Consider the following 26,751-nt stretch of genomic DNA (forward strand, 5'->3'; position numbering starts at 1 on the left):
TTGATTTCTGAATTCTTCGTGAGTTAAAACATGAGTATTGTTGTTTCTAAATGAATAAGAACTTGTTTTCTTTACATTATTTGAGGTCTGAAAGCTCTGTTTCTTTTTTATTATTTTGGCGATTTCTCATTTGCTGCAAATAAATACAAAATGTTTAGCTTTGAATTTCGGAGACATGTTGTCAGTAGTTTATAGAATAAAACAACAATGTACATTTTACTCAAAAATTTTGCAGTGGTCACTTAATTTTTGCCAGAGCTGTATATATATTGGACTATAAGATGCACCCCCCACTATAAGTGTGTCTTATAGTCTGAAAAATATGGTATATGTAGCAGTAAAAGGAAAACTCTTTGATATCATAGAAACAAGAGCCAACTAAAAATTTTCATTGTCCGATTTAAATTCAGGTCAAAATCATTAAGAAATGACACATTTCATAACTGAACCTGACAACTTTTGATAATATGTAAAAAACAGTGTTACATTGACTATACATTGTGCCTGATCAGCGTACGGGCTCCTGATTAATGTTCATTTTGGCATTGTTCATATGTCTTTATATGTTTTTTCTTTTCTGAAAATCCAAATAAAAATAATATTTGGAAAAAAAACACAAAAGTGTGTTACATGATCAGAAAGGTCCTTAAGCTAGGAGGGTTGAAGGTTCTTGAGCTGCTCACTTGGGACGTGCAGCCTCTGTGCAGGGCCTAGTTACCTTCCTCTCCTGCTCTGCACCAATCTGGTAGATAAATATGGGGCTGGAGGAGAGAGAGCAGTTCTCTCAGTTATCTGGAAGCTGCCTCCAGTCTATAAGACGCACTCACTTATAAGCAAGATCTTTCTTATTAAAAGTGTGTCTTACAGTCCAAAAAAATATTGTAAGTTCTAAAGGTATTTCCCTTTCTCATTAAATTATACGACTGTCTGTTATATGTTTTTGTACAATTTGTCAATCACATATATAGCTACGATTTTTCCGTAATTAATTTCTCACACTCTAGGTAAAATAATGACTTCTCTGTGTGTGCGATTTTCCAAAGGTGTCGACACTTGTGTTCCTGGGGCTCATGTGAGCCCTGCATCCAATCAGTGATGGCATCACTATCCCCACATTCGGACAAATCAAACATCATGAGGAAGTCGGAGAGCGGAAGCAGCCCTTACTTTCTATTGATGTTCAATACATCCAAAGGCGGGGACAGTGAAGTCGGCAATGATTGGTTGCAGGGATCGTGTGATGTAACAACCTCACATGAGCCCCTGAAACAGCACTGGCACGGGATTGGAGTATGAGTGTTTTTATTTTAACGAGGCAAAACATGAGGAATGACAAGGGATTGTCCTAATAGTGGACAACCCCCTTTAAGAAGATCAAATTTTCATTTAAAACATTTCCAACATTTTGAACATAAAAAAAAGCTTCTCCCATGCGTTCTCTAATGTTTATTAAGAGTTGATTTCCTGTTTCAATAATTTTTATTGGTAAATTTTAAATCATAGGGAAAATAGGGACGGGAAACAAAGGGTTGGGAAAAGGAAAAATAATACAAACCAACAAGCACAAGAAGAATTCAGTATACAAGGTTAACAAGTGACATATTATAAATCAACAATTAACAAGAATAGTATATATGTCATTTATTGAATTGTTTAGAACGAATTGAATAATGAAGTTAACCTATCAAGTAATAGGTTTTGTTTTTATTTCGAACTTAACACAATAATTGACTATTGGATAATTTCCAACCAGCGAGCCCACTTTTTTGCATATCTGTTATAGCAATTATTCGCTACAGTAAATTTAAATTCATAAGTTCTATGTATTTTGATTCTCTCTATAATATCTGAGTAAAGTGGAAGATCAATGCTCTTCCAATGAAATGCCATGGCATTCTTGACGACCAAGAAAATGTGAATTAATATAGATCTAAGTGAGGAGTCAACATTTTCCATTCCTATAGAATACTAATTGAGGAGTGATAATTACCCTATTATGAGAAATTTCTTTGATGAGTTCAAATACTTGAGTGAATAAGTTTTTAATTTTTTGGGCAATTCCAGAAGATGTGAAATAAATCTCCATCTGAACCACAATTCCTCCAGCATTTAGGTTGTATGTCTGAGTTAATGTGTGATAGTCTTAATGGGGTGTAATACCATCTGGAAAATAATTTGAAATAAGATTCATGTAGGGACATTGAGATGTTAGATGAATAAGTGTATGCTATAGCATTTTCCCATTCTTCTGATTGGAAGGATTTACCCAGGACAGATTCCCATTTCAACATATATGAGTTTTTAAATATTTCAGAATCATTGTTAAAATAGTCATAAATATATTTCAAGCTCCAGAACATTTTGTGGTTAAAATTGTTGATCAAATTAGATGAGGCATCCGAACATAAAGGATTATTTTTTAAAAAAAACTTACCAATAGTGCAAAAAGTCTGTTGCTTTTAAATTAAATTTTTCCTTTAAATTTGAGAAAGGGATAAAATTTGTCCCATCAAAGAAGTCTATTAGTCTTTTAATACCTTGTGTCAACCATGAATTAGGAATGCTAATTTTATATATAGAGGCTATCATAGATAAAGAAATGTTTCTAAGGTAAGAAAATTTGTTCGTTCCTCTTCTTGGCTTCGACAATTTTTTCCAAGCATAAATTATTGCCTGGAAAATGGGATGAGAGATGTTCTGATGGGAATTAAACAAAATACATTTGAGGAGAAGTTCTCTAGGATGCAAGCTATTATTCAAAAAGAGTTCTTAGGGGGTGTGGCCTGCAAGACAAGGTGGCAGCAGCTTAACTGCATAGCTCCAGCCAGCCAGGATTAAAACTAGCACAAAGCAGCACACAGCATCGTCCTACAGCCTATTACCTAACACCCGGTGGCGGCAGAACACCCAGGGCCCATGATGACCAGGGGAAGGTCCCAAAAAAGAGGATCCCCGGCGAGATTGGAGGCTTTCTTCCAGAGGGGACAAACAACAAGAACAGTGAGTAAGATGGCACCTGCTTCCCCTGCAACTTCTTCACACTCCTCCAGAAGCTCAGGGGGAGGGGAAGCAGAGAATGTGAAACACAGCAGCAGGGATAATGAGCCCACAGCACCAATGACAAGGGCAGATATGCAAGAATTGCGGGCTGCAATTCGCTCCTCCATGAGGGAAGATATGCAGGCAATGTTTCAGGAGATAAAAGGGGAGATTACTTCCATTGGGGATCGCACTTCCCACATTGAAAACAAGATGGAAGAATATGCCAGAACAATCAATGCCTTGGTAGATGAAAATGAGGCACTCAGGGAAGAAATGACTCGGGTCACTGACAAAGTTTATGACTTAGAAGATAGATCCAGACGTAACAATGTGAGGCTTAGGGGAATCCCTGAAGAAGTGCCAGATAAGGATCTCTCTGAGTTCATGTGACGCTTCTTGGTGGCTGTATTACCTGAGGTTGACCCTAATGAATTACTGGTGGACAGGATTCATAGAACACAGAAGCCCAGACACGTAGACCCTACCCTGCCTAGAGATACCTTGGCACGTATTCATTTCTTCACTACGAAGGACATGTTCCTATACCAACTAAGGAAAACCCCCAGGCTGCCTGAGGAATTTCAAAATCTGCAGGTCTTCCCAGACCTTTCTGCGGCTACCCTGGCAAAGAGAAGAGAATTTGCCCATGTGTGCAGGGCATTGAGAGAGGCCGGCATACGGTATACATGGGGATTCAACCCAGTAAAACTACTAATACTCCGTCACAGTGGCGTGGTAGCGTGTTTTACCCCTAAACAAGCGGAAGAGAAATTGGCATCCTGGAAGATTGCCTATGCTCCTAGACAACCTGCTAAAGGCAAGAAAATTGCGCAGGAATGGGTATCGACCTGAAAGAGAGGCGAGGACGCTATCCTGGCTGAGATGGAGCTGTTAGAGGATTGCTGACCTTTTTTTCCCTTTGTTCTTTTCTGAACTCTGAGTGCCTTTTGGCTTATTGACTGACGGTTCTGTTGCTCGGCGGAAGCCGTCTGGTTGGTGATCCTCTGGACTGTGAGAAATCTTGCTGAGTGACAGCGAGATTGGAAAATCTCACAGGACCCCGTGGTCAGATTTATGTCTGAAGAATTTACTTTTTTGACTGAAGTTTTCTCTATGTTTTTTTCTGCGGACTTTTTTCCGTTGTGTTTTTTCTTTCTTTTTACTGTTTTTTATCTGTGTTTTTTTTTTCCAATTTAACTTGAGGTATATTTCCTCTATTGACGTAACTGCTGATCGTTCTAAGAACATATGTGCTTTTTTCAGTGAATGGCTCATGAGGGGTGGTGTGGGGGGAAGTTGGGGTGGGGGAGGGGGGAGAGAAAAATTGGATTTTTGTATGCGGCTCATAACAATTTCCTCCTTTATGTGCAATTATGAGTATACAATTTCTCTCGTTGAATGTGAAAGGGTTAAATTCACCTGCCAAACACTCTATGTTGTGGAGGTAGGTGAGGAAATCGAAGGCAGACATTGTGTGTCTGCAAGAGACGCATTTATTGGCAGCTGATAATCATAGATTGCATCAGGCACAATTCCCCCATATATTCTTTGCAAATGCCGAGACTAAGACAGCAGGAATCTGTATTATGATAAAAAATTCGGTGGCCTTCCAGAACATTCAGATGTGTACAGACCCCATGGGTAGATACTTGGTGTTGGTGTGTACATTGAATGGGACCCCTCATACGATTTCAGCACTATACGCCCCAAATTCTGCCCAGCTCCCATTTGTGCGAAAAGTCCACTCTACCATTTCAACACTTAAACAAGGGGAGGTTATTGTATGCGGGGATTTTAACATGCCAATGGATGGTACTTTAGACTGCTCATCTAGATCGGGTCGCCCTCGGAGAGAATTGGGCAAGTTGGTCCATGAATTTGGTCTGCACGATTTTTGGAGATGCCAGTGAAAGGGACTATACTTTTCATTCTCTCCGACATGGGTCACATAGTAGGATTGACTTATTCCTAGTAGACAATAGAGCTCTCAATAGATATATATCTGCGGAGGTTAGAACGATTACGTGGTCTGACCACGCACCGATCTACCTACGTGTACATCTTGCGCACCAATTCAACCCAACACCACACTGGCGACTAAACACCTCTCTATTATTGAATGACTCTATAATGACAAAAGCAACAGCAGAATTGACACCTTATTTTGAATTAAACGACAATGGCACAGTTTCCGACGAGACTTTATGGACAGCGCACAAAGCAGTGATACGGGGAGTCTTCTTACAACAAGCATCACAATTGAAAAGAAAGAGGGAGCAACACAGGACTGACCTCCTGACTGAGTTGAAAAAGCTAGAAATATTAAATAAAACCTCCCCCTCCCCGGCTACCACTGAGGCCATATATCAGCTCAGATTTAAACTGCGCTCTGATCTGCTGGCAGTATATGAATATAACCTCCGCAAGTTCCAACTTAGTCACTACGCCATGGGAGATAGGCCGGGAGCCGTTTTGGCCAGGCGGGTCAAGAAAAGGGCGGCTAAATCCAGAACAGATCATCTACGGAACTCGAAAGGGTTGATAGCCAGAAGTCCGAAGGACATAGCTGCAGTCTTTGCTGAATACTATAAATCTTTATATAACTTAAAAGATGATGTTGATACCCCACAGCCACAACAGTCAGATATTGATCAATATTTGAGTGATTTGAAGCTCCCGAAGGTTTCCTGGGAACAGTTACAATTATTGAATGCCCCCTTCACAGAAGTAGAACTGAAAGATGTTATTGATTCATCCAAATGTCATAAGACCCCTGGCCCAGACGGCATAGCTAACGAGTACTATCGTGGTTTCCAAAAATTCTTACCTTATCAGGTTATACAATACCTGGAGAGACTCGGGAAAGGTAGCAGTACCTAATTTGGAGGCTACGATCGTCACATTGCCTAAGCCTGGAAAGACCCCTGATTCTCCAGGTAATTTTAGACCAATAGCACTTTTGAATAGTGATGTAAAGATCTTTACCAAGCTCTTGGCTGTTAGACTAAATCGTGTCGTTCCTTCCCTGATATCCTCGGATCAAGTTGGTTTTGTAGCTGGTAGGGAAGCTAAAGATGGTACGAGGAGGATGTTGGATCTGATCAGAGTGGCAGAGTTGAGCGGCCTCCTCAGTGCACTCCTGTCGCTAGATGCTGAGAAAGCGTTTGATAGGGTGCACTGGGGATACCTTAAAAGTGTTTTGCTTAAATTTGGACTAAAAGGACCTATTCTGTCTGCGATTAACGCATTGTACTCCACTCCTTCCGCTAAGGTTTTGATGTCTGGTTTCCTCTCTGAATCCTTCCCCATAACAAATGGGACACGGCCGGGCTGCCCCTTATCTCCAGTCATATTTGCTTTATGTATGGAGCCCTTGGCTGAAGAGATTAGAAAGAACTCAGAGATTTCGGGCATCTCGGTTGGGGGGAGGACTCCCACGAAATCGGTCTATATGCAGACGATGTGGTTATCCCGTGCACTGATCTGGACAGGTCCTTCTCTGCCATTATGTCCAATCTCAAAACGTTTACAAACATCTCGTATTATAAACTGAATGCAGCTAAGACGGTTGTCCTGCCGATTCTTGTTCCATTGTCACTTAGGCAAAGACTAGAAGGGGCATACCCTTTTCAGTGGGTGCAGGAAGGAATGACGTATTTGGGTATCACCTTAACCCTTTCAAAACAATTGGTGGAAGTAAATTTTACTAGACTGATAAATACAGTGCGGGAGGAGCTGGCGGTATTACAAAACGTTGTTGCATCGTGGATAGCCAGGATAAATATTTTTAAAATGAAGTTCCTTCCAAAAATTTTATACTATTTTAGGTGTATCCCAATTAAAATCCCTTCTAAAATTATAAATACCCTTCAAAGACTGGCTAATAATTACGTTTGGGACAATAGGAGACCGAGGGTGTCTAGTAGACTTCTGTATTATCCATATGATATGACATGGGAGGGATGGGCATGCCCAATCTCATAGCCTACTATAGAGCGGCAGTCTTGACGGGAATCAGGGACTGGTGGAACATGGACAGAGGCCACAAATGGTTGCAAATAGAGTCCTTACTTACCCGAAACCATTCTACCAGATTGATATTGGAGACAGAAGTAGTTAAGTGAAGCACTATGGTCGCCGAGTTACCAACATCGGAGGCTACTATGCTTTGTTGGAGGAATTTGGCATCCAAACTGCTGAAACTCCCCAGGACTGAGATCTCTTTAGAGCTCTAGAATATCATATTCCATATATTAACCTGCAACGTTGGGTGACAGCTGGAGTTCAATCGCTAGCAGACCTGTTGGAGGACAATGTAATAATTCCTTTTGATAAACTAGTTATGAGATTCCCGGATCTACGGCCCTTGTTTTACCAGTATTTGCAAATAAGGCATTTACTCCACTCTACTCAGACATCCCCCTTTTTTATTCTACCTAAGGATAAAAGAACTATGGGTTACTTTCTCCACTCTAAGACCGGTTCTAAGGGGGTTTCTATACTTTATAGGGCTTTAAACGATCCAGATCTGGACGATAAATTGACGTATATGACTCGTTGGGAACGGGATCTAGGAATTTTGACGGACCCTCAGGACTGGCGGGATGGTTTGGATGAGGTCCAGCGAGTTTCGTCGTGTTTAAACCACCTAGAGCAGCTTAAAAAGACGCACATGAGATGGTACTACTACCCGGCACAGATGTTACACTTCGGGGCTGAATCATCATCTTTATGTTGGAGAGGATGCAATGGGGAAGGCTCGTTGGGCCACATGTGGTGGTTTTGTCCAAAACTTCAATTACTATGGGGGGCATTGGATAGTTTGATATAGGATGTACTGGGGACTCACCTAGAGATAACACCTAGTATGGGAATACTTCAATATAGGATTAATGGATGTCCCCTGGGAAATTAGAGGAATTTTGTCACATATTCTGATCGCAGTTAGATCAGCTATCGCGGCTAAATGGAAAGGAGTGGGCATCCCTACGGTGGGGGAGATAGTGACCAGACTGAACACGAACTGTGAATATGAAAGGGCTCTGGCACACACACTCAAGGCAAAGAAGAAAACTGATCAAATATGGGAATCTTGGTTAAACAGCCCATTGTCTATACATGGGGAACGTTGAGGAAGCGGGATATTTTGTGTGCCATTATGAGTTTGGGTGATGCGCGGGACGATTCTGGGCCCCTCTCCCTAACTTGCACCTCCGATCTTGCAATAGTGTAAATAGGAGCCATGCGACATTCACAGCACTTACGGATATAAATTATTTCTCACAACCATCTAATATATGGAGAAATGAATGTAATTAATCCATTCTTTTTTCTTTTGTTTTCTTTTATGTATATGTATTTTCCTTTTATTTTATTTTTATACTGTTCATTTTGTACATTTTGTAAGCCCAGAGGTTGGGGAACAGTTTTGGGCATCTGTTGGCCCTATAGATTGTATGTTCTGATTTTTGTGCAAAATTCAATAAACACATTGTTTAAAAAAAAAGAGTTCTAAGTCTAGCCAAGCTGGATCTTCTATTGGGGAAAACCAGTAAATTAAGAGTTGATTTCCAAGCAAAACAATTCCCGCATTAAAAACCTTAAAAAGGCTTCTGAACTGTGTGACTTCTCTGGTAACTAAGAAGAAATGATTTCTTCACAAAACGTTTCCCACGTTCTGAACAGGAACATGGCATCTCCTCTGTGTGAGTTCATTGATGTACAACAAAAATCAATTTCTGATTAAAATATTTCCCACATTATAAACATGAAAAAGGCTTATCTACTGTGTGAGTTCTCAGATGTTTGAGAAGACTTGATTTCTCTGTAAAAGATTTCCCACATTCTGAACATAAAAAAGGCTTCTCTCCTGTGTGAGTTCTCTGATGTCTGATAAGACTTGATTTCTCTGTAAAACATTTTTCACATTCTGAACATGAAAAAGGCTTCTCCCCTTTGTGAGTTATCTGATGTTTGATAAGATTTGATTTCTCTGTAAAACATTTCCCACATTCTGAACATGAAAAAGGCTTTACGCCTGTGTGAGTCCTTTGGTGCTTAACAAAATTTGATTTATGTGTAAAACATTTTACACATTCTGAACATGAAAAAGGCTTCTCTACTGTGTGAGTTCTCTGATGTTTGATAAGACTTGATTTCTCTGTAAAACATTTCCCACATTCTGAACATGAAAAAGGCTTCTCTCCTGTGTGAGTTCTCTGATGTTTGGTAAGATTTGATTTATCTGTAAAACATTTCCCACATTCCGAACATGAAAAAGGCTTCTCCCCTGTGTGGATTCTCTGGTGCTTAACAAAACCTGATTTCTGGTTAAAACATTTCTCACATTCTGAACATGAAAATGGCTTTTTCCCTGTGTGAGTTCTCTGGTGTCTGACAAGATCTGATTTCTGGTTAAAACATTTCCTACACATGGAACAAAAAAATGTATTCTCTGCTGTGGGAATTTTTTGATCTTTAAGAAAAAACTTTTCAAGGGGAAAACCATTTCCATATTCTGAACGTGAAAATGGCTTCTTTGATTTAGGAACAGTTTGTTTTTTAATGTTTATTTTGAGACTATGATTTTCCTTAGTAGTCGGTAATGAATCAGAAGACAGGACCTGTTTCATAGGATCAGATGATAGATCTTTGCAGTGAAGGGATAATGGTGTATCTGGAGTAATGGCATTCACTTCAGTTGTATCCTGTGGGATCTCAAGATCATCTGATTTAAAAATTGAAGATGTCAGCTGTCCCTCTGATCTCCTGGTACAGTCATCTGCTAAGAATAAAACCAATTACTATTTTAGAATAAAATATTCTTGACTTATATTTTTGAGCATTTCTACTTAAACTGTCCATGAAAATGGCAAGTTACGTAAAAATATTGAATTATTCACCAAGACAATGACAGTTCACAATTTAATAGAAAAACTCATAGGATGAACCAGTGTTCAACAGCTTGTTCATTCTTCATCCCAAATATGGAATAAAAAGCTACCAAACAATGTTATGTAGACGAAAATAATACCAATAAAAACTTCTACTCCTCTCACAAAAAACAAGACCCCACTCCAGTCCATCATCTGTCAGTCGAAAAACAGGTTTCCACAGTAGTGGCTCAAAGTCTATTGAAAAACAACATGGCTTCCATAAAGCAATCCAACAATAACCGCTTTCGCAAAGTCAAATCTCCCCCTCGCTTCTGAGTCTTGCAGTGTACCCAAACCACATTTAGCATCCATGTATTTGGCATTATTATAGTGAGAAGAACCCGCTTAATTTACTGTGTGTGTCACCTGGAGCAGAATCTGGGCACTATGTGTTGGGCAATAAAATGACATATATTCAATTTTCTATCTCTAACATCCACTGCGTGCTAACTTCCAGAAAGTGCTTGTGGAGTCAAAATATTCACTACCTTTAAAGATTTAATTTATTCAGGGTTATAATTTCCAAAATGGAGTCACTTTAAGGGGGATTTCTACTGCTCTGGTTTTTTTACTTTTTGTTATATTAGGGCTTCAGTAAATAGTGTATCCCATCTCTTCTGGGATCTGCTCCTGAGACGTCTGCTTCTGCGACCAGGTGCCGCCTTATTCATTCTGCAGGCGGCGCTGGTGATGGAGGAGATGTCGGAACCAGAAGCTCTGGGCGGTTCAGGCTCTGTCCAGCCACTAAGATTAGGGTTCCTGGGATCTGTAGTACCGTCCAGTCTGGCAGTGTGGGTGTGTGTGCTGTCCAGCTGGAGTAATCTGCTCCCTGCTTCAGCCAATTGGAAAACACCGCACTCTAATAAAGCTGGAAGCATATTGCCGGAAGCTGCCAGATACAGCCTTGTTCTCCTCTGGTTCAGTCCTCTGTGCTCAGCTTCCGGCTTGTGTATTTGTTTCCTGTTGTGACCCTGGCCTGTTTACTGACTACTTTTGCGTGTTCTGATTTCGTATTTTCTCTGCTCTCCTGGTTCTGATTCGGTTACCTGACTAATATTCTTGCCATCTCACTCCACAGAAAGAACAGCAAGTAACATCAGGGCCCAAGCTTAGGGGTCTTTGTGTAAATCTAGATCCATGTAAAGGGGTTAAAGGGTAATGAGAAGAGATGAGCGAACCTGTTCGGAAAGCATTCGCCAATTTCAAATTCGGCATGAACATTGCATATTTGGATTCGTGCTCGGACCCCCGAGCGGTTTTTCTCAAAATCTGCAAAAGTCGAGCACGAACCGAAAGATCAGTATTTTCCAACGCTGTCATCTGAGTTAGTTACCGTCGGTCAAAGCACTTGCGGATCACGCCTTCAAATATCAGCGTGATCCCGCAGCTGTCACTGTGACCCACAGTAAAAAGCTTACTGCGGGTCACAGGCGCCGGCTGATGGGACTACTTCTCCCATCATTCGGTAGCCGCTCTCATTGTTAACAGTGATCGCAAGCGCTGCTGATGAGAAAAGTAGTCTCATAAGCCAGTGCTTGTGCAGTGAAAGTAAAAAAAAAAAAAGTTAAAACTAATAAATAATTATTTAAATAAAAAACACATTATTCTCACCTACACCTAATGAGATGGCCTTGTCCTCTGTAAAAAAAAAGAGAAAAAAGACCATATACCTTAACGCTAATCCCCGATGCCCATGTCACCTGTAATAAAGAAAAACTAATAAACCATCATAATCCTCACCTATCCGCAGTAATCCCGAGTGTCCCATGCAGATCTCATAAATAGGACAGCCACATTGTGAGATGTGACCGCTCTCTTCAGCAGCCGGCAATACACTGACAGGAGCTTCATCGTTCCCGCAGTGTACAGCGCTGAGCTGCCAGGAGAGAGGTCACACGAGTTCATCAGCTGATGAGCTCATGTGACCTCACTTACTGCACTGTCACGTGAGAAAATTCTCACACAGCAGTGGTGCCATAAGTGAGGTCACCGGAGCTTATCAGCTGATTGAACTCCGGTGACCTCTCTCCAGCAGCTCAGCGCTGTACACTGACACAGCAGTGATTACACTCCTGTGTCAGTGTATAGCCTGCTGTCTTGTAGAGCAGTCACATCAGTGACTGCTTATGTGACTGTCCTATAAATGATCGCCGTGAGACAGTCGGGATTATGTCATCACAACGGACAGGTGAAGGATATGTGTTTTTTTTAAATAAAAGGATTTTTTTCAGGCCGTGTGTTTATTTCTAAACCTTACTATAGGGCTAGCAATGGGTGCTTTTTTTTAGACGCCTCTCCATTACTAAACTGGGCTTCATGTCAGCTGCCAATACAAGGCTGACATGAACCCTATTACCCAACCCTATTACCTCACTTGCCAGCGCACCAGGGCAAGTAAGAAGAGCGGAGGCTATGCTCCAGAATTGGTGCATCTTATGAATGTGCCTTTTCTGGGCCAGCAGAGAGCTGATGTTTTTAGCCTTGGAAGGGGGCCAATATCCATGGCCCCTTTCTAGACTATTAATATCAGCCCGCAGATATCTGCCTAGCCTTTGCTAGTTATTAATTATAGGGGGCCTCCCGTCAAATTTTTTGGGGGGTCCCCCATTTTAATACCCAGGAAAGGCTATGTGTACACCTGTGGGCAGATATGAAGAGCGTAGGAATCTCCATGGGTATTACCCTCTTCCCAGGCTTTAAACATCAGCCCCAGCCATCTGCTTTCCCTCTGCTGCTTATTAAAATTTAGGGGGATCCCACACCATTTTTTTCAGAAATGTAATCATTTATTAATAAATTACATGTACAATAAAGTACACCTGCAAAGCACTGATTATATATCTCACTCACATATTTCTATTTATCCTTCTATCCATCTATGAATCCATCTATCCATCCATCAATATTATATATCTATAATATAATCGGCTAAGCGTGTCTCTGCCTGAAGCCTTTATAGACTGCGCATGCGTGACGCGCAGTCTGGCTCCAGACAGAAGACCGCATCCAGCCGTTACAGGTAAGAGGAGTGTATGGCGCCAGAGATCGCAGTATGCGTAGACACTGAATGCATACTGCGATGTCCGGCGCCATACTTACCTGACCAGGAGGAGCGTTGCCGCAGCGCCTCTCTCTTCGCCGGAGACCAGGGCAGGAGTGAGGCGTCGGATCGGCGCATGCGCATAGCGCTATCCGGCGCCATTTTATTGAAGACACATTTGCAGTGTGTCTTTAGCAAAATGGCGCCGGACAGCGCGGTGCTCCGGCGCTGCACTCCTCCCCCGGCCTCCTGCAGAACAGGACACAGAAGAGCTGGAGCACAGAGAAGAAAGGTGAGTATAACTGTTTATTTTTTTTGTATGTGTGTACAGAGGGAAAGGGATGAGGGGGCCACACATACCAGGATTGTGGGGTGAGGGGACCACGCATACCAGGATTGAGGGGTGAGGGGACCATGCATACCAGGATTGAGGGGGTGAGGGGATCATGCATACCAGGATTGAGGGGTGAGGGGGCCATGCATACCAGGATTGTGGGGTGAGGGGACCATGCATACCAGGATTGGGAGATGAGGAGTACCACGCATACCATTATTGGGTGATGAGGGGTACCATGTATACCAGGATTGGGGATGAGGGGCCCATGCATATCAGGATAGGGATGAGGAGTGCCATGCATACCAGAATAGAGATGAGGGGTACCTACATACCAGGATAGGAATGCGGGGTACCATGCATACCAGGATGAGGGATGGGGTGTCATGCATACCAGGATGAGGGATTGGGTGCCATGCATTCCAGGCTGAGGGGTACCATACATACTAGAATAGGGATGTTGGGTACCATACATACCAGGATAGGAATGAGGGGAACCATACATACCAGGATAGGGATGAGGGGAGCCATGCATACCGGGGTTGGGGATGAGGGAGCCATGTATACCGGGATTGGGGATGAGGGGTGCCATGCATACCAGGATTGGGGGTGAGGGGTGCCATGCATACCAGGATTGGGGGTGAGGGGTGTCATGCATACCAGGATTGGGGGGTGAGGGGTGTCATGCATACCAGGATTGGGGGGTGAGGGGTGTCATGCATACCAGGATTGGGGGGTGAGGGGTGCCATGCATACCAGGATTGGGGGTGAGGGGTGCCATGCATACCAGGATTGGGGGTGAGGGGTGCCATGCATACCAGGATTGGGGGTGAGGGGTGCCATGCATACCAGGATAGGATGGTGGGGACAGGAGACCATATACCAATAAAAGTACTTGCCACCCGGGCGTAGAACAGGTTCAATAGCTAGATATATATTATATTTATTAGGTAGATATACAGATAAATAGATATATGGATAGAAAAATAGATAGATATGTGGATAGATAGCTATATGGATATATATGTGCTAGATAGATATATGGATAGACAGATATGTGATAGATAGAAATATGTGAGTGAGACTACTGCCCTGTGGTGGTGGCAAGTGGGGTAATATTTTTGGGGTTGATATCACCTTTGTATTGTTCGGTGACATCAACCCACGGGTTAGTAATGGAGAGGCAGAAAAAATAAATTTATTGTGCAAAACTATCCAGTTTGTTGCCAATATATGTTACCGTTTCAGCCTATTTATTGGCCTTCTTCAGAACTACAAACATCTCGTTCATCTGGCCCACGACGACCAATCCACTTTCCGGGAAACTGTTCATGTAGGAATGCTCGGACCTGACACCCATAGTGTGGTGGTGCACCATCTTGTTGGAACATGTACCAAATGAGTATGCTCTGCATCTCTGAAATTGCTACATGATGATGTGTTGCACTCTTTATGCAGTGAAGGTGGCACGTTCCCTGAGTTTTTCCAACAAGATGGTGCACCACCACATTACGGGTGTCAGGTCCGAGCATTCCTACATGAACAGTTTCCTGGAAAGTGGATTGGTCGTCGTGGGCCAGTTGAATGGCCACCAAGGTCTCCCGATCTGACCCCTTAGACTTTTATCTTTGGGGTCATCTGAAGGCAATTGTCTACGCTGTGAAGATACGAGATGTGCAGCATCTGAAACAACGGATACTGGAAGCCTGTGCTAGCATTTCTTCTGCGGTGGTGCTATCAGTGTGTCAAGAGTGGGAGAAGAGGGTTGCATTGACAATCCAACACAATGGGCAGCACTTTGAACACATTTTATAAGGGGTCATAAACTTGTAAATAAGTCATGAAAGAGTAAAGTTACGTTAAAACCAAGTGCGCCATTGTTTTTCTTATGAAATTCTCAATAAGTTTGATGTGTCACATGACCCTCTTCCCATTGAAAAAAATAAAGTTGGATCCAGAATGGCTGACTTCAAAATGGCAGCCACCCATCTGGAAAAATTTTCCCCCTCCTATATACTAATGTGCCACAAACAAGAAGTTGATATCACCAACCATTCCCATTTTATTTAGGTGTATCCATATAAATGGCCCACCCTGTACATTGGGCAGTGATCGGTATATTTCCCTAAATTATTTATCATTATATTTTTTCTCCCTTTTCCCCTTGGTCTAGTTTATCCTGAAACCTGTGTTACCATATTTCTCATGCCATTAGACTCTCATAAGACTAATACCATTGCTAGCCAGAGGTCCACACTTTCTTAACAGTTGTGATTCAAATAAATTTATATATATATATATATCTATATCTATATATATATATTTTTATTCACCACTCATTTTAACTGCCTTTATACCTATTTTTTTCTTTTCTATTTGGATCTGGGTTAGTGCAGATCCGATAACATGACACCGGGTGGCGACATACACATTTGTGCTTGTTACTTCCGGGTTCGCGATCATGTGACCTGATCACATGACCGGAAGAGAGTCACGAAGGTCCTTTTGCTCAGATTACATTGCAACTAATGAAAACAGGAAGTGGCCAATTGGCAGGTCCTTGTCTCATTACACTGACCATATGAAAACCCGGGGCTCACACAGACATTAGCGCCTTTCTCCTAGCACGTTGGTGCTTTTCCTCATAGCGCCATACAGGACTTCCTGATGCATGTTTTTTGCTAACAATCCCTGGGTAATCTTATATGTCTGCACCTGTCTTTCTTTCATAGTTATATGATGGGCAATCTCTTGATTTAGCTCTTTATTGTATTACATCGCCATATGACTATATTGTAATTATATAATAATATACTTTGTTTATAGTTCTGAAGAAGGCCAATAAATAGGTCGAAACGTTAACATATATCGGCAACAAACTGGATTGTTTTGCACAATAAATTATTTTTTCTGCATCGATGTAAATACTTTTATGCCAAAAATGACAAAAGTATTCTCGGATTGATACCTTTATTGGCTAACCAGAAATATATACAGTACAGACCAAAAGGTTTGACACACCTTCTGATTTAAAGATTTTTCTGTATTATCGTGACTACGAAAATTGTACATTCACACTGAAGGCATCAAAACTATGAATTAACACATGTGGAATTATATACTTAACAAAAAAGTGTGAAACAACTGAAAATATGTCTTATATTCTAGGTTCTTCAAAGAAGCCACCTTTTGCTTTGATGACTGTTTTGCACACTCTTGGCATTCTCTTGATGAGCTTCAAGAGGTAGTCCCCTGGACGCCAAGACAGTACAACATAGAATTGATTAAAGCGCTTTTCTCTGCAATCAGACCTCTACTATGGGCCATACAGGTATGTATAGATTTACTTTTCTATAACCTGTATGCCCATAGTAGAGGTCTGATAACTCCAAAGTGGTGACAGATTTCCTTTAATATCAGCCTGCATATCAGCCTTTGCTGGTTAGATTTTATAGTAGGATCCTACATCAATTTTTTTCTGGGGTACCCCTGTAACCTAGCCAGTAAAGTCTAACCAAACAGATTTGAGCTGTTATTAATAGCCAGGGATCGATTTGAGCTTTCTCTGGCTAGTAATATCAGCCCCCAGTGGTAGACTTTCCCTCTTCTGGATATGAAAATTACAGGGGACCCCACACCATTTTTTTCATTTATTTTTTTTTATTTATTAACAAGTACAGTATAATACACAACCAAGGTAACCTTAGTTTACAGCCTTCAGGTGTTTTAGCAGCTGGAAACTCCATTGAACTTTAAACGTCTCTCAAAGTTTCCCATGAGTTTTCGGGGCCTCACAGTTGCCGGGAGATCTGGTGGCTCTGAAGTGAAAGGTTACCCGAGTTCAAGCCACCGGGACTCATGGTACATTTAGTGCCGGACTGTTGAAAGTCGGAGTGCCAAGTGCCGGGTACTGAGTGCAGCTCGCATCATTGTTGCCTGGTCTTCCTGAGATCAGAGCGAGCAGGGGACAATGATGAGAATTGTCTTCATCACCCACAGTGTACATTATGTGTAAAATCAAGAATTAATAAGAAAAAAAAAACAGGGTGGGCTCCCGTGAATTATTCATAACCAGCAGAGAGAAAGCCAACCACTGGGGACTGATATTACTAGCCAAGGAAAGGGGCCATTAGCCAAAGATGTTCCCAGGCTATTAGTAACAGCTCACAGCTGTTTGCTTAGCTATTAATGGCTAGGTTACAGAGGGACCCCCAGAAAAAAATTGACGTCGGGGTCCCTCTATAAAATCTAACCAGTAAAGGCTAGGCAGACAGCTGCGGGCTGATATTATTAGCCAGGGATGGGGCTCTTAGTGGCCCCAGAAATGGCGCATCCATAAAATGCGGCAATTCTGGTGCTTAAACTCTGCTCTTCCCATTGCCTTATGATGGTGGTAAGTGGGGTTGATGTCACCTTTGCATTGTCCGGTGACAACCCCATGAGTTAGTAACGATGTGGCGTCTATAAGACGCCTATCCATTACTAATCCTATAATCAAATTGTTAAATAAATACAAAAACCCAGAATAAATTATTTTATTTGAAATAAAACACACACACACACACACACACACACACACAGTTTTACTTTTTTTATTTAAAAATAACAACAACCACTGTTTTACTCACCTAACACCTAATCCCCGATGCCCTCGTTTCCTGTAAGAAAACAATAAAAATAAAAAATAAAAACTATCTGAAGTTCTGTCCCACGATGTAATCCAAGTCTGGGATAAATACTTTTCAACCTGTATGGTGCCAAGATGTGACAGTCCTCGCTGAAAACCACTGAGGAATGAGCTGCTGCGAGCTCGGCCTCAGTGACCTCACAGAGTTCACCGCCGGTCATTGAGGCTGCGTTCCCAGCCGGGCCGCTAGCAGTGATCTCACAGAGGTCACCGCAGTTCATTGCCCCAGCTGGAAACGCAGCCTCAATGACCGGTGGTGAACTCTGACGTCACCGCAAGTCACTTCCTGTAGCGTTTTTTCACCCATAGGAAGTAACGCGTAAATAAGCACCAAAATTTGCATCAGCGTTTTTCATGGCAAAATAGAATGGGGTTCATTTTTTTCACAGAACTTTATGTACATGCATAAATAGAGACAGAAGAATAGTAAAAAAAACGCAGCTGATTTCCTCCCAGAGATCCGTTTTGCTGCAGATTTGATGCGTAAAAATCCCCCAACATGTGTGATCATAGCCTTAAGGGGTTAACTAGTGGGACAGTTTTATAGGTCAGGTTGTTCCGGACGCAGCGATACCAAATATGTGTACTTTTATTGTTTTTTTTTTTTATAATATTTATTTATTTATAGGTACAATATTTTTTATTTTTTTATTTTATATTTTTCTTTTTTTTTCCCCCACTTTCTGACACTTTCACTTTTATACTTTGTCCCACTATGGGACTTTCATTTCTTGCAGGCTGATCGCTTGTATAGCATAGGGATGCAGCAGCATCCTTATGCTATGTAGGCTGTCAGCTATGCACTGGCACAAGTTGGATAGACCATGCGCAGTGCACAATCTATCTAACTTCCTGATGCATGGTGACCCGGATGTTGTCATGACAACTTCGGTCACCATGGCAACGATCGGGACCCCGCACACACAGCGCAGGGTCTCCAATCCAAGGTTAGAGGGACGCTCTTACCTCTGCCTGCCCCGGAAATGCAGCGATCGATCGCAGCATTTTGGGGGTTAAAGTGCCGGGAGCGGTACGGGACCGCTCCTGGCACATAGTACTGGGTGTCAGCTGTTAGAATCAGCTGACACCCGGCACCGATCGCGGCATAATAATATGTACCTGGTCAATAAGGCCCAGGGCGCAGGTACGTATTATTATACCCTACATCAGAATGGGGTTAATAAATTACATGTACAGTAAGCTACAAACACAAATCACTAATTATATATCTCACTCACATATCTATCTATCCATCTGTATATCTATCTAATCTATATCTACATATATAGGGATAGATCGATAGAGATGGATGAATAGATACATAGATATAAGGATAGGACAGAAATATGTGAGATATGTAATCAGTGCTTTGTGTGTTTACCTTACTGTACATGTAATTTATTAATACATGAATTTCAGAAAAAAATGGCGTGGGATCCCCCTAAATTATATTAAGCAGCAGAGGGAAAGCGGACAGCTGGGGCTGATATTTATAGCCTGGGAAAAGGGTAATACCCTTGGAGCTTCACAGGCTATTAATATCGGCTCACAGCTTTATACTTCGCCTTTACTAGTTATTAAAATTGGGGACCCCCCAAAAAAATATTGACATGCCCCCCCCCCCTATAATTAATAACCAGCAAAGGCTAGGCAGGCAACTGCAGGCTGATATTAATAGACTAGAAAGGGGCAATGGATATTGGCCCCCTTCCAAGGCTTAAAACATCAGCTCTCAGCCGCCCCAGAAATGGGGAATCCATAAGATGCGGTAATTCTGGCGCTTAACCTCTGGTCTTCCCACTTGTCCTGGTGCGGTGGCAAGTGGAGTAATAGGGTTGGGGTTCATGTCAGCCTTGTATTGGCAGCTGACATGAAGCCCAGGTTGTAATGGAGAGGCGTCTAGAAGACGCCCCTATTATTAGCCCCATAGTAAGGTTTAGAAATAAACACACGGCCTGAAAAAATACTTTTATTTTAAATAAAGCCCGCACGGTTTTAATCATTTATTTAAAGATAAAAAACACTGTATACTCACCTAACGCCTAATCTGCTGAAGCCATTGTCCCCTATAAAAAAAGACATATCCCTCACCTGTCTGCTGTGATAACATAATCCCGAGTGCCCCATAGCCATCATTTGTAGGACAGTCACATTAGCAGTCACTAATGTGACTGCTCTACAAGACAGCAGACTATACACTGACACAGGAGTATAATCACTCCTGTGTCAGTGTACAGCACTGAGCTGCTGGGAGAGGTCACCGGAGTTCAATCAGCTGATAAGCTCTGGTGACCTCACTTATGGCACCACTGCTGTGTGAGAATTTTTTCTTTAATACAGGCGACTTGGGCATGGGGGATTAGGCATTAAGGTGAGTATTTTTTACAGGGGACAAAGCCATCGGCGATTAGGTGTGAGTATAATGTGTTTTTTAATTCTTATTTAAATAATTCTATATTAATTTTAATATTTTTTTATTTTTTTTTTACTTTCACTGCACAAGCGCCGGCTCATGAGACTACTCTTCTCATCAGCGGCGCCCATTCTATATTTAACAAAAAATTATTATAATACTAAGTAAAATGACAGTTCACTTTAAAGGACTATATTAATATTTTACTGTGGGCCTAAGAAATAACAGGCAGGTAGTTAACAGCGTAGATCTCTGCAGGCAGAAAGTGGTTACAGATGACTCCTGCCAGCGATTCAGTGGCTTCTGCAGAGAGAAGCCCCCTGTCGATCATCATGACGTTGGCAGTGATGTCCCCATCAGCAGAGCAGCCAGGAAAAAGAAGAGATGCTCTGTTGATGTGAAGCAGCAGAATCACAGGCAGGAGCCGTCTGTGACCGCCCTATGCCAGCACTGGGTATAAAAGTTAGGTAGTTCGCAACAATCTGCCTGTTAGTTCATAAGCCCATAGTATAAAAAAAAGCCTTAGTTACTTACCGGTAACGGGATTTTTCGGAGCCCATGACAGCACCACGAGAGAGAGAGGATCCGCCCATCAAGGACAGGAAACCTACAGGTTAAAAAGGGCGGCACCTCTCTCCCGCCTCATTTTAGTTAACAGAGCATGAGAAGACCGCCAAGAATAATTACAACACAACAAATTCATTTTAAACCAATACTTTAACTAACTTCCCTTGAGGGTGCAACAAAGGAAATTAATTCTACAGGAGTGTGAAAACACCAGTTTAGGGAGGGAATATAAGGGTGCTGTCATGGGCTCCGAAAAATCCCGTTACCGGTAAGTAACTAAGGCTTTATTCGTACTCCCATGACAGCACCACAAGAGAATTACAGAGACGAAAGGAGACTAGGGAGGGACCACAGCTTGAAGCACCCTTCTCCCAAAGATGAGATCAGAAGAGACACCCAAATCCAATCTATAATGCCTATAGAAGGTGGAGGGAGAAGACCAGGTGGCCGCCTTACATATGTCTTCAATGGAAACCCCTGTCTTCTCCGCCCAGGAGGTTGCTACTGCTCTGGTGGAATGAGCTCTCAACCCCTCCGGTACTTCCTTATCCCCTGAAGAGTAGGCGAGGGCGATGGCCTCTCTAATCCATCTCGCAATTGTAGATTTTGAGGCTTTATAACCTTTCCTAGCCCCCTGATGGCATATGAATAGGGAACTATCTTTCCTAAAACTGTGTGAAACCTCCAGGTATTTAAGTGCGCACCTCCTGACATCCAAAGTGTGTAGTTTCTCCTCTTTTTGATTTTTAGGGGGAAAACAAGAAGTTGGAAGACTAATCTCCTGAGTCCTATGGAACCGAGAGACTACCTTTGGAAGAAAGGCTGGGTCAGGTTTTAATATAATTCTATCATCCACAATTTGAGTAAATGGTGGGGATATAGAAAGAGCCTGTATGTCACTTACTCTCCTTGCTGAAGTCAGGGCAACTAACAGGGCTGTTCTGAGAAGAATAATTTTATGGGAGGCTAAATCCAGGGGCTCGAAGGGAGGGTTAGTCAAAGCATTTAGGACTAGATTTAAATCCCAGGGAGAGGATTTAGATTTAATAATAGGTCTACACCTAAACGAAGTTTTTATAAATCGTGCTACCCAATAATTAGCCGCTATATCGGAAGAAAACAAAGCTCCCAAGTCCGAAACTTGTACCTTCAATGTACTAGTGGTAAGGCCCTGTTCTAAACCCCGCTGCAGAAACTCTAGTATTTTCCCAATAGGGGGCCCATCCTCTGGTTTAAATTTTGAAAAGGACAGAAACTTTCTCCAGGTCCTAGCATAAATGCGGGTAGTAACGGGTTTTCTGCTACATAGGAGAGTATTCACTACATCTGTGGAGAAACCTTTACTGGTTAACAGCTCCCTTTCAAATTCCATGCCGTTAAATGGAGATTTGAGGCTGGAGGATGGGAAACTGGACCCTGAGTGAGAAGGCCCGGAATCTTCGGAAGAACCCAAGGGTCTGTTATGGACATTCTCCGGAGACAAGGGAACCACGATCTTTTGGGCCAAAAGGGGCATATGAGAATTATTCTGGCTTTGTCTGCCCTGATCTTCCGTATAACTGATGGGAGCAGGATCAAGGGAGGAAATGCATACGCCAAAGGGAATTCCCAGGGAACCATGAAGGCGTCCACTGCCAGGGGATTTTCCCTGGAGTTTAGGGAATAAAATGTTGTCACCTTTCGATTGGATTTTGTTGCAAATAAGTCCACTGTTGGAAGACCCCACATTGCCACAATCCTGGAGAATATCTGAGGGTTCAAGGACCATTCTCCTTCTTTTATGGAAGTACGGCTGACAAAATCTGCTGTGACGTTTTCTTTCCCTCTTAGATGAACAGCAGAAAGGGAGAGACAATGATCCTCTGCATTCTGAAGAAGTCTGTCCGCTTTTCTCATTAAGTCTCTTGAACGGATTCCTCCTTGGTGATTTATATACGCTACTGAGACTTGATTGTCCGAGAGTATACGGACATCCTGGCCCTGTAAATATACAAGGAACTTGTTGAACGCATAATCAACCGCCAAAAGTTCCTTAACATTCGAGGAAAACCGCACCTCATTTTCTGACCAGGTCCCCTGAACTAAGTTACCTTCAAAATGAGCTCCCCAACCTGTAGCACTTGCATCTGTAGTCAAGACTGCAGTAGGCTTAAATTCCCAAGGGATCCCCCTAGAAAGATTAGTGTGTACTAACCACCAATGAAGGGATTGTAAGGAGCGAGGGGCCAAGGTAAACTCCAGGTCTATATGTCCACCTAGGATCGAATCGTTATACAATATGTCCCATTGAAGTGCCCTTGAGTGAAGTTGGGACCAACGCACCGTGGAAAAACTCGAGGTCAAGGTCCCTAATAATGACATGGCCTTATGGAGTGTCATAGAGGGTCTATCCATACAATGTCTAACCAAGCCCTGGATTTTTGCAATCTTTTCTTCTGATAAATAGCATAATTGTCTTTCAGAATCTAAAATGACCCCCAGAAACTGTTGAGCTTTTAATGGAGTCAATCTAGATTTTTCCAGATTTAAAAACCAACCTAGTCCTTCCAGGACAGAAATAGTTACCTGAAGGTGGGCCTCGCATTGGACAAAGTAGTTCCCCACTATCAGGAAATCATCAAGGTAAGGGATTATTAAGATGTCTCTTTCTCTTATATGGGCCATAACCTCTGCCACTAGCTTGGTAAAAATGTGCGGGGCTATATCTAAACCAAAGGGAAGTGCAGTATACTGAAAGTGTTTAACCACCCCACCTATTTCAATGGCCACCCTCAGATACTTTTGATAGTCCTTATGAATGGGAACATGGTAATAAGCATCTTTAAGATCCAGAACTACCATATAACAGTTTAAAGGTGTCAATTTTAAGGAAGCCATTTCAAGATCTTAAATGTATGATTGTCCTGAAACACCCATCTGGTTTGGGGACCAGGAAGAGCGGGGAGTAGAATAAGCGACCATCTTCTGAATCCGGAACCTCAATCAGGACATTTTTCTTTATTAGGATTTGAACTTCCGATACGAGGACAGTCTGCCGTTCTGGGGAGGAACTAGAGGGTACAATCAAGAATCTTCTGTAAGGAAGAGCTTGAAATTGAAATTTAAGACCAAATTTAATTAGGCTCAAAATCCAATTACTATGTGAAATTCGTTCCCAAGCTGGGAGGAATAACGACAATCTCCCTCCCACCTGTGCCGATTGTGATTTCCCTGGCTTCTGTTCATTTTTGGAAGAAGAACCAAAGAGTAGGCCTCTACCTTTGCGACCTCTTTCTTCGAATTTTTCTTGTTCTCTGAAAAATCTCCTTTGGATAAATTTCTTTTTCCGAAAAGATTTCTTAAAAGAGGGTAGAGGTACAGATGGAAATCCCTTCTTAGGATCTCCGGCTTTTTCCAACAGTTCGTCCATGGTCTGGCCGAAAAGATATTCTCCTTCGCAAGGGATTGTACAAAGTCTAAACTTCGTCTGTATATCTCCAGGCCAGCATTTAATCCATAGGGCTCGTCAAGCAGCATTTGACAGAGCTGAGGATTTTGCTGCCAATCTAACCGAATCCGCAGACGCATCAGCAAGAAAGGCGGCAGCACCCTGGACCCGGGGAAGGGAAGAAATAATCTCCTTCCTAGAGACACCCTCCTTTAGCTGACTGTCTAACTGTTCTAGCCATACCATTAGGGCTCTCGATGTGCAGGTGGCTGCTACTGCTGGTTTCAGAGCTCCTGCAGCTGTCTCCCATGCACCGTTCAGGAAGGTATCGGCTTGTCTGTCCAGGGGGTCTCTTAATGCTCCCATGTCGTCAAATGGGAGAGATGACTTCTTTGATGCCTTAGCGATGGCGACATCCAACCTTGGTGCTTTTGACCAAGAGGTACATGCGGCATCATCAAATGGATACCTCCTTTTAAAAGAGGGAGGAACGTTGCCCTTCCTGTCTGGTTTTTGCCACTCTCTGTCAATGAGATCTTTGACTAGCGTATTTACGGGGAAGCATCTTTTCTTCTTCTGACCTAATCCCCCAAACATTACATCCTCTACAGATTTTTCTGGCCTTGTGTCTATAATGCCCATGGTAGTCCGGACAGCTTTCACCAAGGCATCAACCTCTTGCAGAGGAAAACACTGTCTATCCGACTCGCCATCAGAGGAGGAGAGAGAGGAAGAAGAAATGTCTGAAATATCAGAATCTGAGCCCGGCTGGGTTTCTTCCGTCACTACTTTGTCAATACAAGGCTGGCATAAGTTCTTAACATATGCATCAGGGAGCGGACTGCTGCATAGGGCACATTCCTTATGTTTAGACTTAAATGAACATTTCTTGCTCTGAAAGAAAGTTATAGACAGAGAAGGAGGAGGAAGAATTAATAGAACTTTCAAGAAGATTCCACTTACCCCATGGAATATTTGGTACCGTAGAAGCAGAAGAATCCATCTTAACCGGCGGAGAATCACGCCGAACAACCGGACCTTCTTTTCTGCTTTTTGCGGTGAACTTTCTAGCCGAACGATTGGACCCAGACCGGGAACGTCATTGCACCGCCAGTTCTGAGGGCTCCCCAGAGGGCTGCTCCTGCAGCAGTTGTTCTTGCTGAGGTGATAGCTGCTCCTGTGTATCTCCCATGTTTACCAAGGCAAAAAACAATGGGCTGGGAAGCACCTCGGTATGTTGCCAGGAACCTTTTATACTGGCCATACCTGGTACCTGTGTGGGGTTTTTTTTTTTGGGGGGGGGGGGCTCAGGAAGGAGGTCACCCCCCCACCCCCCTCCCCCCGGTGGGCTAACCGCCGCTGTCAGCAGCTCCAGCGCCCTGTACTCCGCCCACTTCCGGTGGAGTCTCCGACGCACCGGAAACACGTCACAGGGCCGCGCCTGTCACGTTCCGGCGGCCCGGAACTCTTGCATTGCATAGCGGGGGGGATGAGGACCCTACCATATCTGGTCCAATGGAGGGGTTATGGTCCAGAGGAAAGGATGTGGTTTTCAGCATCAGAGGTGAATGCCCCTAGGCTGGTTCGTTCCACACCTCTTATCCTGAGAAACCTGATCCTGAGTGTCCAAAGGCCACTCATAGAAGGGGGGGTACTGTCATGGGTGTGTCATATGCAACAGACAGACGCTCTGCATCTGGCTGCAGAAGGTCTCTGCGTTTGGCATTGCAGACACCTTCTTAATCCTTTTGGACCCAGCGGCAACCTCCCCCCTGCTCTGATTGACACACCTTGAACCGGGTGTTTATAAACGCTCAGTCTGCTTCAGGGAGTCGCCGGTGATATTCACATGTTCTCTTGTGAAGGCTTGGAGCTATAGTGGTCTGCATACTTCCTCTCTGGTTCCTTGGAAGACATTTGGTGTTATCTCTCTGGAGTCTGCTCAAGCTAAATTTCTCCCCCCTTATTTGTCTCCCTTGTTGTCTTTAGTTTATAGTGGGGACTGACCAGTGCTCATTCTCCCTCCCTATCCAGGGCCTAGCTCTAGGGATATACAGGGCTTAGGTTTCCTGTTCGGCGATTGGTGAGGAACCAATATAGGGACGGTAGGGTAGGCATGGTGTTATTAGATAGGGGTCTTCACTTCCCCCTTTCCCTAGTGTCTGGGCTTCCTTCGCCTCATCCCTTTGTGTTGCACTTAGTTTTTCCCACTGTAACATCCCTTGCGGCATGCTGGCATGGCTTACCATCTCCCACCATGCAAGACCGCCAACTTACCTATCAGTCCAGGCTGTGCAATATACTCC

The 26,751-nt window shown here is 42.9% G+C and overlaps 1 protein-coding gene across 1 annotated transcript in view; it reads right to left on the reverse strand.

The window, feature by feature from the left end:
* Positions 1-1,468: 1,468 nt before the first annotated feature.
* The window catches only part of LOC141270836 (uncharacterized), a 175,387-nt gene continuing 150,104 nt past the window's right edge, over positions 1,469-26,751 (reverse strand). The window contains exons 13-14 of the mRNA XM_073680937.1: positions 22,160-22,165; positions 1,469-9,452 (exon numbers count right to left, since the gene is read on the reverse strand). Of these exons, the coding sequence (XP_073537038.1) occupies positions 8,802-9,452; positions 22,160-22,165 (657 nt within the window). The 3' untranslated portion in view covers positions 1,469-8,801. The remainder of the gene's footprint in view (positions 9,453-22,159; positions 22,166-26,751) is intronic.

This window comes from Phyllobates terribilis, unplaced genomic scaffold (assembly GCF_046119375.1).
Source record: "Phyllobates terribilis strain yellow unplaced genomic scaffold, ASM4611937v1 Scaffold_5__5_contigs__length_657084704, whole genome shotgun sequence".
Classification (NCBI taxonomy): Eukaryota; Metazoa; Chordata; class Amphibia; order Anura; family Dendrobatidae; genus Phyllobates; species Phyllobates terribilis.